At 46.9% G+C, this 13454-nt stretch overlaps 1 protein-coding gene across 1 annotated transcript in view; it reads left to right on the top strand.

Moving 5' to 3' along the window:
• Positions 1-13454, top strand: part of cltcl1 (clathrin, heavy chain-like 1) — a 75544-nt gene that overhangs the window by 56163 nt on the left and 5927 nt on the right. The window contains 11 exon segments of the mRNA XM_063195436.1: positions 101-315; positions 1206-1398; positions 1857-2014; positions 3062-3226; positions 4165-4272; positions 4968-5135; positions 6223-6372; positions 7008-7139; positions 8859-8969; positions 9733-9903; positions 10756-10977. Of these exon segments, the coding sequence (XP_063051506.1) occupies positions 101-315; positions 1206-1398; positions 1857-2014; positions 3062-3226; positions 4165-4272; positions 4968-5135; positions 6223-6372; positions 7008-7139; positions 8859-8969; positions 9733-9903; positions 10756-10977 (1793 nt within the window).

The following is a 13454-nucleotide window of genomic DNA, read 5'->3' as shown; positions in this document are numbered from 1 at the left end:
ACTCATTTCTAATTTCATAAATCCAATCAAATTCTTCTGACTGGATCCTTGAATGCAATTTCATCTCAATATGATTTAAATCAATATAATGTTGGTAAAGTATCCTCTACTTATTTCCTTAAATCCTAAAGGAATCTACAAAACCTGCTGATCCTGACGGCCATCAAGGCTGACCACACGCGCGTCATGGAGTACGTCAACCGGCTGGACAACTACGACGCCCCGGACATCGCCAACATCGCCATCAGCAACCAGCTCTACGAGGAGGCCTTCGCCATCTTCAAGAAGTTTGATGTCAACACTTCAGCCATTCAGGTACTGGGTGTGTGCATTCCAATATGCAGACTCCTGTCCTCCACTTGTGCTTGTGGCCTCGCATTTTGCGGACGCCCAGCCTCCGTTGAGAAAACAATAAAGTTTCCCTGCTGTCAGCCTAGCCAAAACAATTCCGATTGCAAATGAGGAAATGACATTAGAATTGTGCTATTGCAAGATATTGAATTAATGTTCTGTTGGTGACATCATCATGAGGTCACAAGCAGGCAAGTGAGCAAAGGAGTCCGCATATTGGAATCCACCCACTGTAGAGCTTCAGTCATTACCTGCACATCTCCAGATGAGCTGAAAGGACCATTTGAAAGGTCATTGTCAATTTCAAGACGAGTTCCTATTTCTAAAGGTCATTTTCAACACACCGCTCAATTGTTCAAAATGTTTGAGACTTTCCAACTCAAAATACATGAGACAGTGTGGTCCAGGTTTCCTTGACATTTTGAGTTGTCTGTGTGACAGCTAGTCCATAGGAGCAGGACTTTAGGCAGTTCTTTGGTTGAACATTTCTGGCTCATTTATTCTGTCCAGAGAAGGCTGAGAGGGCCACCTAGTGGCTACAATGAAACTAACATCCAAATCTGTGCCTGTGCATTTATGCATGTCTGTAGGCCTGTATTCGAGTTTACAACGAACTCTGTGTGTCTGCGTACGTATATGTGTGTATGCCTGGGTACGTGTGTGTGTGTGTGTGTGTGCGCGCTCTTGTGTGTGTGTGTGTCCATTCCTGTGCGTGTCTCTCTCTCTCCCTCTCTCTCTCTCCTCATGTCTCTATCCCTCTCTCTCCCTCTCTCTCTCTCCTCATGTCTCTCTCTCTCCCTCCTCATGTCTCTCTCTCTCCCTCCTCATGTCTCTCTCTCTCTCTCTCTCTCCAGGTCCTGATTGAGCACATAGGCAACCTGGACCGTGCGTATGAGTTTGCAGAGCTGTGTGGCGAGGCGGGCGTGTGGAGTCAGCTGGCGCGTGCCCAGCTACAGCGGGAGCTGGTGAGGGATGCCATCGACTCCTACATCCGGGCGGAGGACCCCAGTGCCTACATGGAGGTGGTCGGCGCTGCCAGCACACACAGTAAGACACACGCCACCATGTTGTAGAATTGGGTAGTGATTATGGTAAGAAACAAGAGATATAATCACAAGACAAGCTAATTGTGCAGTTACTGCCTTTGTGGTTCAATGGTACTCACATTTGAAGTTATTTACAATCAGGGCTCTGAATTACCACCAGCCAACCGGCCAGATTCTGGTGAGAATTCAGTTTGGCTGGTAGGAAAGAAAGCTTACCAGTCACTTTTACTGATGGCAAGTGTATGTTTGGCTAGTGCGATTAAAACCTACGAGCCAAATTTGGCTAGTGAAGAAAAAAGTTAATTTATAGTATAGCCCTGTTTACAATGGAGTTGGGACAAGAATTAATTTTTCACTGTGTGCATGTGTGTGTGTGTGTGTGTGTGTGTGTGTGTGTGTGTGTGTGTGTGTGTGTGTGTGTGTGTGTGTGTGTGTGTGTATGTGTGTGTGTATTTGTAGATAATTGGGAGGAGCTGGTGAAGTATCTTCAGATGGCGAAGGGCAAGTCTCGGGAGTCCTACGTAGAGACGGAGCTGATCTTCTCTCTGGCCAAAACCAGCCGCCTGGCCGAGCTAGAGGAACTCATCAATGGACAAACCAATGCCCACATACAGCAGGTACAGTAACACACCCCTATGCAATACAATACAATACAATACAATACAATACAATACGTAAGGGTTAACGTTCGGCGAGAAGGTCGCTACCGTGGAATAGCAGCACGACAGAGAGAATCTTTAGACCCCGACGCGGAGCGGAGGGGTCTTGTTCTCTCTGAAGTGCTGCTATTCCACAAAGCGACCGACTCGCCGAAAGTTAACCCGCTTATTATATGGATATACTTAAATGATTCACACATGGCGGGGACATTTCTTTAGGCCTATTTAATGTTAAGATTGTTGCTGCGCAAAACAAAACAGCGCCGTTGTGGAACACCGCTAGGCAACAGCTAGGTAGCCAGGACAACAGGTGTTGTCTATCACAGCAGCTGATTAGAGTCTTGTTGAAAAGTTGCTTTAGCAGTGAAAAGTCTTGTTGCCATTGACAGCGGTCTGTTATAGACCAACCTGTCCGTTATCGAAAAATAACAGACGTGCGAACGTTGGGGAGCCCCGTTGAAATGAATGGAGCATTCGACCGATGACGTCACACCATATAATAAAATACAATACGATATAACATGTATTTATATAGCGCAGTATCACAGCTATGAAATTGACTCAAAGGGCTTTCAAAATACACGTACACACATACACATTCACACACCAACTCTGGAGGCTTCTGTTTATACATGTGCTTGTCTTCCCTCTCTCCTGTCTCTCTCTCCCTCCCCTTCTCCCTCCCCCCCCTCTCTCTCCCTCCCTTCCCCTCTCTCTCTCTCTCTCCCTCCCCTTCTCCCTCCCTTCCCTCTCTCTCCCTCCCTTCCCCTCTCTCTCTCTCTCTCCCTCCCCTTCTCCCTCCATCCCTCCCCTCCTCTCTTTCTCTCTCTACCTGTCTCTCTCTCCTCTCTCTCTTTCTCTCCCCTTCTCCCTCCCTTCCCCTCTCTCTCTCCCCTTCCTCCTCCCTTCCCCTCTCTATCTCCCCTTCTCCCTCCCTACCCCTCTCTCTCCCTCCCTTCTCCCTTCCCCCCCCTCCCCCTCCTCTCTCTCTCCATATTCCTGTAGGTTGGGGATCGTTGTTTTGAGGAGGGCATGTACGATGCTGCTAAACTGCTGTATGGTAACGTGTCCAACTTCGCTCGGCTGGCCTCCACGCTGGTGAGGCTGGGGGAGTTCCAGGCGGCCGTGGACAGCAGCCGCAAGGCCAACTCCACACGCACCTGGAAGGAGGTACGTAGGCACAAGCCAGGCCCTATGGCCCCTACTGTACCTACACAAGGCCTCAGTCACATGAAAGGCATTGGGTTTGTGGGAATGGGGCCAAATGATTGCATGTTTTAAAGGTGCACCAAGTAAGATGGTGACGCGAACAGACGCACAGACACAACAAACTCAGACCCTCGATCATATAACCTCTTGGCAGAGGTAATAAATTGCATTTTGCAACACAATGCAAAAGCAGGGCCCAATACGTGCAAAAGTCATTTTGCAAAGCAGCTCTTCGAGGACTCTGATGAAGACGCATGTCGAAACGTTAGTCTCACTGCACTAAAAAATAAATTACAGAAAATAGACATCCGTGTGGCACCAGATTTATTTCCCTTTTTGCCTATGTTTTGGTCCTGCTCTGGTTGCACTGTATTGTTAATTTAGAAGCGTGGAGTGCGTATCTCCTATGTTTTATGAGCTCTTCAAGTGTTGCCCTGCTCCTGGCCTCCTTGAGGAAGGGTGTGGCCACATCTTACTCCCCTCTTCCCTGCTCATTGTCCTGCCCTGCCCTAGTGCACTGAGCCTCTAGATCTGGAACACATGGCTGGACAAAGCCCTCCTAACCTCCGCCATATTGACTTTTAATCACAACCATGTGGAGCTGCTGTGTGTTTCTCTGAGTATGTGTGTTAATGTGTGTATCTGTGATTCTGTGTGTGTGTGTGTGGGGTGTGTGTGTGTGTGTGTGTGTGTGTGTGTGTGTGTGTGTGTGTGTGTGTGTGTGTGTGTGTGTGTGTGTGTGTGTGTGTGTGTGTGTGTGTGTGTGTGTGTGTGTGTGTGTGTGTGTGTGTGTGTGTTGCTGTGTATGTTTCTGTGTGATATTGAGAGTGTGTATTCATTTGTGTGTGTGCGCGTGTGTGTGTGTGTGTGTGTGTGTGTGCGTGCGTGTGTGTGTGCAGGTGTGTTTTGCGTGTGTAGAGGGTGAGGAGTTCAGGTTAGCGGAGATCTGCGGCCTCCACATCGTCATCCACGCTGATGAACTGGAGGAGCTCATCAACTACTACCAGGTACTGCAAATACACACACACACGCGCACGCATACGCACACACACACACACGCGCACACATACACACACACACACACACACACACACACACACACACACACACACACACACACACACACACACACGAACTGGAGCTCATCAACTACTACCAGGTACTGCAAATACACACACACACACACACACACACACACACACACACACACACACACACACACACACACACACACACACACACACACACACACACACACACCCTAAAAGGTCTTTCTTGTCTTTCAGCTTTCAATGGTCTGAAGTTTTATATGTCCTATTTCTCGCAAAGGAATCGACTCAGCTGAACATTACACAAATTGCCCATCACACAAATCATACAAACTACTACTGTGTTGAAATCTCTCTCTCTCTCTCTCTCTCTCTCTCTCTCTCTCTCTCTCTCTCTCTCGCTCTCTCTCTCTCTCTCAGACTAGTCTCTGATATATTCATCTCATAGGTTTCATAATTGTGTTGTGTGTTTCTATGGTTTCTGTGTGTGTGTGCACGTGTGCATATTTTCTAATGTGCTGTATGTTCCAATTGTGTGTGTGTGTGTGTGTGTGTGTGTGTGTGTGTGTGTGTGTGTGTGTGTGTGTGTGTGTGTGTGTGTGTGTGTGTGTGTGTGTGTGTGTGTGTGTGTGTGTGTGTCCATTATTTTCCAGGAGCGCGGTTTCTTTGAGGAGCTGATGGTGTTGCTGGAAGCTGCTCTGGGCCTGGAGCGCGCCCACATGGGCATGTTCACCGAGCTGGCCATCCTCTACTCCAAATACAAGCCCCTCAAGATGAGGGAGCACCTGGAGCTCTTCTGGTCCAGAGTCAACATCCCCAAGGTACAGTACTGGCAGAGAGAGTAGAGAGAGAGAGGTTCCATTGGCCCATTGTTTCCTGGTTCTATTATGGCCCCCCTTAGGCAGACCTAGGCAGACCCAAGGACTGTTCTATTCATTGTAGGAGCATTATGACACGGCCCTTTAGGCAGACCGGAACCTGGTCGCGTTAGGTGCCCATAGAAACCTATTATGTTGGCATATCTCTATACTTAAAGAATCTCTGGTACTGGTACTGGCAGCATCACACTGTACAGCTGGGGTGGGGAAGCTAAATCTCGAGGGCCATTTATGACCCTTGAGGCCGTTTTATCCGGCCCCCGATATAATTTTAATGTTATGCAGCTTCACATGAAATATGACATGTTTTGTAAAGGAATCTTAGAAATTACATTTGCAATACAATTAAGTTATATTCAGGGGGCCTTGAGAAGGTGGTGGCTGCGTGCAGGGGGAAATCCTGGTTTGTGTTCCCTTGGAAAACTGTTTCGGCCCTTGGGGGAATTTGAAGTGGCCCCTTGAATGCCAAAGGTTCCCCACCCATGCTGTACAGTAAGGCACACATGCAGACAAACCAAATACAAGCCCCTCAAGATGAGGGAGCACCTGGAGCTCTTCTGGTCCAGAGTCAATATCCCCAAGGTACAGTACTGGATGGCAACACGGACATGCGCGCACACACACACACACACACACACACACACACACACACACACACACACACACACACACACACACACACACACACACACACACACACACACACACACACACACACACACACACACACACACAGACATACACACACACAGTTTAGTACGCATGCACGCACGTATGCACACACATAAACACAGACACACAACAAACAGGCACACACCTGAGTGTGTGATGTCTCCCCTTCATATCAGCCTCATGTAAATTAGCATAAAATGTGTCAATGAAAATGAAACACAAAAACTGTCAACTGTCTGTGGAGTATGAATGAGTTCTACCAATAAGGCTATGAACGGCTAAAACAATAAAGTGAAGCTTCAATGTTTAATTGGCTAACTGGTTTACAATTCTACAATTCTGCGCTGTGATTGGTCAGGTTCTGCGGGCGGCTGAGGCGGCTCACCTGTGGGCGGAGCTAGTGTTCCTGTACGATAAGTATGAGGAGTATGACAACGCCATCCTCACCATGACGACACATCCCACGGACGCCTGGAAGGAGTCCTCCTTCAAAGAGATCATCCCAAAGGTGACGAACACTCTAGCACTGTGTCTGTCTGTCGTTTGAAACATGAAAATAAAGTTTGCACACCAAGCTCATGTTTCTCTTATTTTAATGTTTATTATTAAACATTAAAATAAGAGAAACAGGAAATGCGGACTTTATTTACATTTTTCAAATGACTGTGCTAGTCTTGCACCCAAAACTTTTTTGAGACGAATGTGCATGTTTTTTTCTTTTTTTGTTACTGTATACTGTCTGTCATTCCCAATGGTCTCCAATCTCTGTTTCACTAGCACAGTCTCCAGAGAGGGGATTTATGGCATTTTGACGGGATCTGGATCATAGGGTGTATTTAGAATAATTAACTTCAAGTAACAATAAAATCTCATAGAAGTGTACTCCAACACACTCTTTATACCATACAAATTTGGAGCATACTTTCAAAAGTAGGCTTGCAGTGCACTTAAAGCTGTCCAAAAGCGGTGCCAATTTAGCATCCTCAGTGTGTGTTGCAAGTGTGCTGAAGTACTGCTATTACTGAAGTATTGTACTAGTAGTACTTTGTACTCCAGCGCACGAATAGTGCAATGAAGTGCACTTGAAATCGTCGAAAATAGTACACTTTGTCCTAAATATAGTCATCAATGTGTTCCCTGCAGGTGGCCAATGTGGAGCTGTACTACAAGTCTCTCCAGTTCTATCTGGACTACAAGCCCCTGCTGCTCAACGACCTGCTCACAGTCCTCGCACCACGCCTAGACCACACCAGAGCCGTCACATACTTCACTAAGGTAACGCACACACACACACACACACACACACACGCGCGCACGCACACACACACACACACACACACACACACACACACACACACACACACACACACACACACACACACAATAACAGCAGAGCCATCACCTACTTCACAAAGGTAACACACACACACACACACACACACACACACACACACACACACACACACACACACACACACACACACACACACACACACACACACACACACACACACAATCACATCAGACCTGTCAGCTACTACAAAAGTAATTGCACGCGCACGCACACACACGCACACACACACACACACACACACACACACGTACACACACGCACACACGCACACAGTCTAAAAGCCAACACTAGGGCTGTCTGAACAAACGAACATGATAAATGACCAATTAACTAGAGCACCCTTCATTTGTTGAGAGCCAAATTAATAACAGGCATTTACTTGTAGGCGTACAGGTGTACTGTATAGACGTGTATAGTGACCTAGTGTCAGCTCCATTGTCCCCAGTGAGTTGAGGCTGTCTTTGTGAAAAACGTACTCAACCCACCAAGTTACACCTAATTGTACATGCCACTAGTCAGCCTCTCCTCTTCTCTACCTCCATCCTCTGCTCCCCTGTCTTCTCCTCCTCTCCTCTCCTCTCATCTCATCTCCTCTCTTCTCCTCTCCTCTCCTCTCCTCTCCTCTCTTCTCCTCTCCTCTCCTCTCCTCTCTTCTCTTCTCTTCTTCTCCTCTTCTCTCATCTCCTCTCCTCTACCTCTATCCTCTGCTCCCCTGTCTTCTCCTCCTCTCCTCTCCTCTCATCTCCTTTCTTCTCCTCTCCTCTCCTCTCCTCTCCTCTCCTCTCCTCTCCTCTCCTCTCCTCTCCTCTCCTCTCCTCTCTCTTATCCTCTCTTCTTCTCCTCTTCTCTCATCTCCTCTTCTCTACCTCCATCCTCTGCTCCCCTGTCTTCTCCTCCTCTCCTCTCCTCTCATCTCATCTCCTCTCTTCTCCTCTCCTCTCCTCTCCTCTCCTCTCCTCTCCTCTCCTCTCCTCTCCTCTCCTCTCTTCTTCTCCTCTTCTCTCATCTCCTCTCCTCTACCTCCATCCTCTGCTCCCCTGTCTTCTCCTCCTCTCCTCTCCTCTCCTCTCCTCTCCTCTCTTCTCCTCTCCTCTCCTCTCCTCTCCTCTCCTCTCCTCTCCTCTACCTCCATCCTCTGCTCTCCTCTCTTCTCCTCCTCTCCTCTCGTCTTCTCTCCTCTATCTCCATCCTCTCCTCCCCTCTCTTCCCCTCTCCTCTCCTCTCCTCTCCTCCCATTTCCTTTCCTCTCATTTCCTCTCCTCTCCTCTCCTCTCTTCTCCTCTCCTCTCTTCTCTTCTCCTCTTCTCTCCCCTCATCTCCTCTTCTGTCCTCTCCTCTCTTCTCTTCTCTTCTCTTCTCTTCTCTTCTCTTCTCTTCTCTTCTCTTCTCTTCTCTTCTCTTCTCCTGTCCTCTCCTCTCCTCTCCTCTCTTCTCTTCTCTTCTCTTCTCTTCTCTTCTCTTCTCTTCTCTTCTCTTCTCTCCTTTCATCTCCTCTCTTCTCTTCTCTTCTCCTCTCCTCTCCTCTCCTCTCCTCTCCTCACTTCTCTTCTCTTCTCTTCTCTTCTCTTCTCTTCTCTTCTCTTCTCTTCTCTTCTCTTCTCCTCTCCTCTTCTCTCCTCTCCTCTCTTCTTCTTTCCCAGGTTAATCAGCTGCAGCTGGTGAAGCCGTACCTGCGCTCAGTTCAGAGCCAGAACAACCAGGCCGTCAATGAGGCCCTCAACACCCTGCTCACCCAGGAGGAGGACTACCAGGTGTGTGCCGGTGTGTGTGTGTCTGTGTGTGTGTGTCTGCGTGTTTGTGCGTGTGTGTGCGTGTGTGAGTGTGTGTGTGTGTGTGTGTGTGTGTGTGTGTGTGTGTGTGTGTGTGTGTGTGTGTGTCTGCGTGTGTCTGTGTGTGTCTGCGTGTGTGTGTGTGTCTGTGTGTCTGTGTGTGTGTTTGTGTGTATTCTACTGGGTTCATGCACCTGTGTGTGCTATTAGATGTGTTTCACTACAAAAAGACTAAAAATATAATGAAATACATACATTACATCTTAAAAAAGGAGGTTTGTGTGCAACTAAACATATTATATGCTTGTACGTGTGCATACTGGATGTGTGTGTGTGTGTGTGTGTGTGTGTGTGTGTGTGTGTGTGTGTCTGCGTGTGTGTGTCTGTGTGTGTGTGTGTGTGTGTGTGTGTGTGTGTGTGTGTGTGTGTGTGTGTGCATGTGCGCGCGTGTGTGCGTGCGTGTGCGTGTGTGTGTGTGTCTGCTCCAGGGACTGAGGGCGTCCATAGATGCATATGATAACTTCTCTTCTCTTCTCTTCTCTTCTCTTCTCTTCTCTTCTCTTCTCTTCTCTTCTCTTCTCTCCTCTCCTCTCTTCTTCTCTTCTCTTCTCTTCTCTTCTCTTCTCTTCTCTTCTCTTCTCTTCTCTCTTCTCTTCTCTTCTCTTCTCTTCCCTTCCCTTCTCTTCTCTTCTCTTCTCTTCTCCTCCCTTTTCTTCTCTTGTGTGTGTGTGTGTGTGTGCTCCAGGGCCTGCGGGCGTCCATAGATGCGTATGATAACTTTGACAGTGTGGGATTAGCCCAGGCCCTGGAGAAACACGAGCTGCTGGAGTTCAGACGCATCGCTGCATACCTGTACAGGAGCAACGCACGCTGGACACAGAGCGTAGAGCTATGCAAGAAAGACAACCTATACAAGGTAATACACACACACACACACACACACACACACACACACACACACACACACACACACACACACACACACACACACACACACACACACACACACACACACACACACACACACACACACACACACACACACAGCATCGCTGCATACCTCTACAGGAGCCATACACGTTGGACACAGAGCGTGGCGCTATGCAAGAAAGACAACTAATGTACAAGCGTGCGCACGCGCACGCACACACACACACGCACACACACACACACACACACACACACACACACACACACACACACACACACACACACACACACACACACACACACACTTCTCCCAGAAACACAGTACAGTGCAAGCTCATCCACACCTACACCATGTGCTGTGTATTGTGTGATGAGGTATTGACTACCACCAGGTGGCACTGTTTCACAAATGATGTCCATTCCTGGTGAGATGTCTGACTTGGGTAAGCAGTGAGTGTCGTGTCTGTCGTGTTGTGTTGTGTCGTGTCTGTGTATCAGGGATGGAAATAAGTCCGTTCACCTGCCAATGACAGGTGAATTTGACCTTTGGCGGGTGAGATATGTCAACCCACCCATCACCTTGACGGGTGAAATTTTTCTACAAGCGCCAGATCAGAAAATGATCTTACTTGGTATTACAATGTTTGGAACGGTTAAATATGAACTAGTAAAAATGATGACTGGTAAAAATTGTGAGTGAGTGACTGGTAGATTTTAGAATCTCCCTGCCACAGTGACTGGTGGGGAAAATGTTCAAGTTCCACCCTGCTTGCGTTGCGTGTACTGTATGTGTAAGTTTCTATTTACATGTCGCTGTGTGTGTCCATCATCCGCTCAGGATGCCATGCAGTACGCTGCGGAGTCGGAGGACAGTGAGCTGGCGGAGTCCCTGCTGCAGTGGTTCCTGGAGGAGGGGAGGAGGGAGTGCTTCGCCGCCTGCCTCTTCACCTGCTACCCCCTGCTGCACCCAGACCTGGTGCTGGAGCTGGCCTGGAGACACCAGCTCACAGACTTCACCATGCCATACTTCATCCAGGTCATGAGGGAGTACCTAGGCAAGGTACAGCAGGCATATTTACTGTACTTAGTTAGTTAGTTATGGTTTATTTGATAGGGACAGATACACATCATGTTGTAGCCTGTACAGCAGCCTAACAGAAAGGCATCATAGCATTTATAGCCATAGGCTCATTTCCAATGCCCATCCCTAGAAGGTAGGACTGTGCAATGTATTGAATTCATATCATGATATCTATACTGTCAAACAATTCAAATCAAATTTCAAATTTCAAAATATCAAATTTCATGATATCGATTTGAAACAATATTTTGTTATATTTGCCTATACAGCCAAAAGGTTGGTTACGCTAAGCACAATACATTCCCCTTCTCTTGAGCCATTGCGAGCACAGAGCAGACTTGCTACACAACTGCAGAACACCACTTTGTGTTTCTCTATGGCCCTCCACTCACACTGCCGAAGGGAGGGAAGATTGTGAATTGTGGTCTTTTAAAGAAATATCATCTAAAATATTGTGATATCAATATTGACAATTGAAATAATCGTGATTGACTCACATGGCACACGTCACGCTGTTCACACGTATTGGTTGTTCTAGAGTGTGTTTCATTGGTTGCTGGGAGGTAAGGAGGCGTGTCTGACCTGTGGCTTCTCTTCCAGGTGGATGTGTTAGCTGCACACTTCATGGTCTGTGCTCCTCTCCTCTCCTTTACCCTTCTCTATGCTGCGTTGCTACTACTGTAGTAGAGTAGTGTGAGCCAAGCACTGCCAATGTAGATCAGTAACATCACCATGAGTTAGTGTGTGTGTGTGTGTGTGTGTGTGTGTGTGTGTGTGTGTGTGTGTGTGTGTGTGTGTGTGTGTGTGTGTGTGTGTGTGTGTGTGTGTTTGTGTGTGTGTGTGTGTGTGTGTGTGTGTGTGTGTGAGAGAGAGAGAGAGAGAGAGAGAGAAGTAGTAGTAGTAGCAGTATGAGTGCTGCCAATGTAGATCAGTAACATCACCAAGCATGAGAGAGAGAGAGAGAGAGAGAGAGAGAGAGAGAGAGAGAGAGTGAGAGAGAGAGAGAGAGAGAGAGAGAGAGAGAGAGAGAGAGAGAGAGAGAGAGAGAGAGAGAGAGAGAAATCATGATAGCTGCACCATTTGGATCAGTGGAGGCTTGTGTGCATGCATGTGTGTGAGGGAGAGAGAGTTGGAGAGAATGAGAGTGACTCATTGACATAGAAAGTGGCTGCAACATAGTACTGTATGGTGTGAGGTTGTTAGAACCAATCTTTGGCTGAACAGTCTCAGGTGACTAAGCGCTTTACTGACAAAACTAGTCTGAACTTTGACCTTTGCTTTTTTAGCTCTCTACTCATGCCACCTACTAGACTGCTCCACCGTATTGCCGAACACATCACAAACACACACACACACACACACACACACACACACACACACACACACACACACACACACACACACACACACACACACACACACACACACACACACACACACACACACACACACACACAGGCAGCTTAAACTGCAGCTTAAGAGCATGTCTGCAATGTACTGTATAGACTATAGAACTATAGAAACGTAGAGAATTTTGTATTTTGTTGTGGACCATTTCTAGTAGGCTCTGTGACTGACCCTTGCATCAGCATGCTGACCAAAACCACTGATGATGATGATGATGATGATGATGATGATGATGATGATGATGATGATGATGAGGGTACTTGACCATGAGTGTATTTTCAATGTATTCACCTCCTTTCGAAAGGCTACAGTTGCTATATGTAAAAAGTGGCAGTGGTGGAATTACTGTAAAGGACACGCCTCAAAAAAGATGGGAGACATTTTGGTGACAATAAGGTTACATCATAGCCTCTGCATGAAAGGGTTAAAGCAGCATGTTAGCTTGCTCCGCTACCAAGGTTGAGAAGATTATACAATAGCCGCTTACTGCAGAGGGGTTCAATCTTTGCCGAAAATACTCAACTACATCATAACATTGCTATGAAAATGCAGAAAGTCTTAAGTAACCGATTAAGACTTGATCGTTACAGCCCTACCGTGGCTACCTACTGTACGATGGCAACCCAGGTACAAGCCCAGGTCGGGTCATTTGCTGACCCCTCCCCATCTCTCTCCCCATTTGCTTCCTGTCAACCTCTAGTATCAGAGATTCTTTAAGTATATAGAGATATGCCAACATAATAGGTTGCTATGGGCACCTAACGTGACCTAAAGTTGAAAATACCAACAAAAAACGTTACCATTTACTTGATCGTTACCATTTTGTTGACAATAAGGTTGTAATAGAGGCTCTGTACTAAAGAGTTAAAAGAAAAGCAGGTAACACTTTAGAATAATGGATGCAAAAAAGCATTATAAAGACTTAATAAATAATTAACTATTGATGAACAAAACATTAACAAACGTTTGTAAATGACTAGGAAATGTAAACAAATGCTAGTAAATGACTAAGAAATGCTATGTTAATATTTTATATTTATCAAACATTT

Source organism: Engraulis encrasicolus, chromosome 3 (assembly GCF_034702125.1).
Source record: "Engraulis encrasicolus isolate BLACKSEA-1 chromosome 3, IST_EnEncr_1.0, whole genome shotgun sequence".
Lineage (NCBI taxonomy): Eukaryota > Metazoa > Chordata > Actinopteri > Clupeiformes > Engraulidae > Engraulis > Engraulis encrasicolus.
This window is presented reverse-complemented; position numbering and strand designations above follow the sequence as displayed.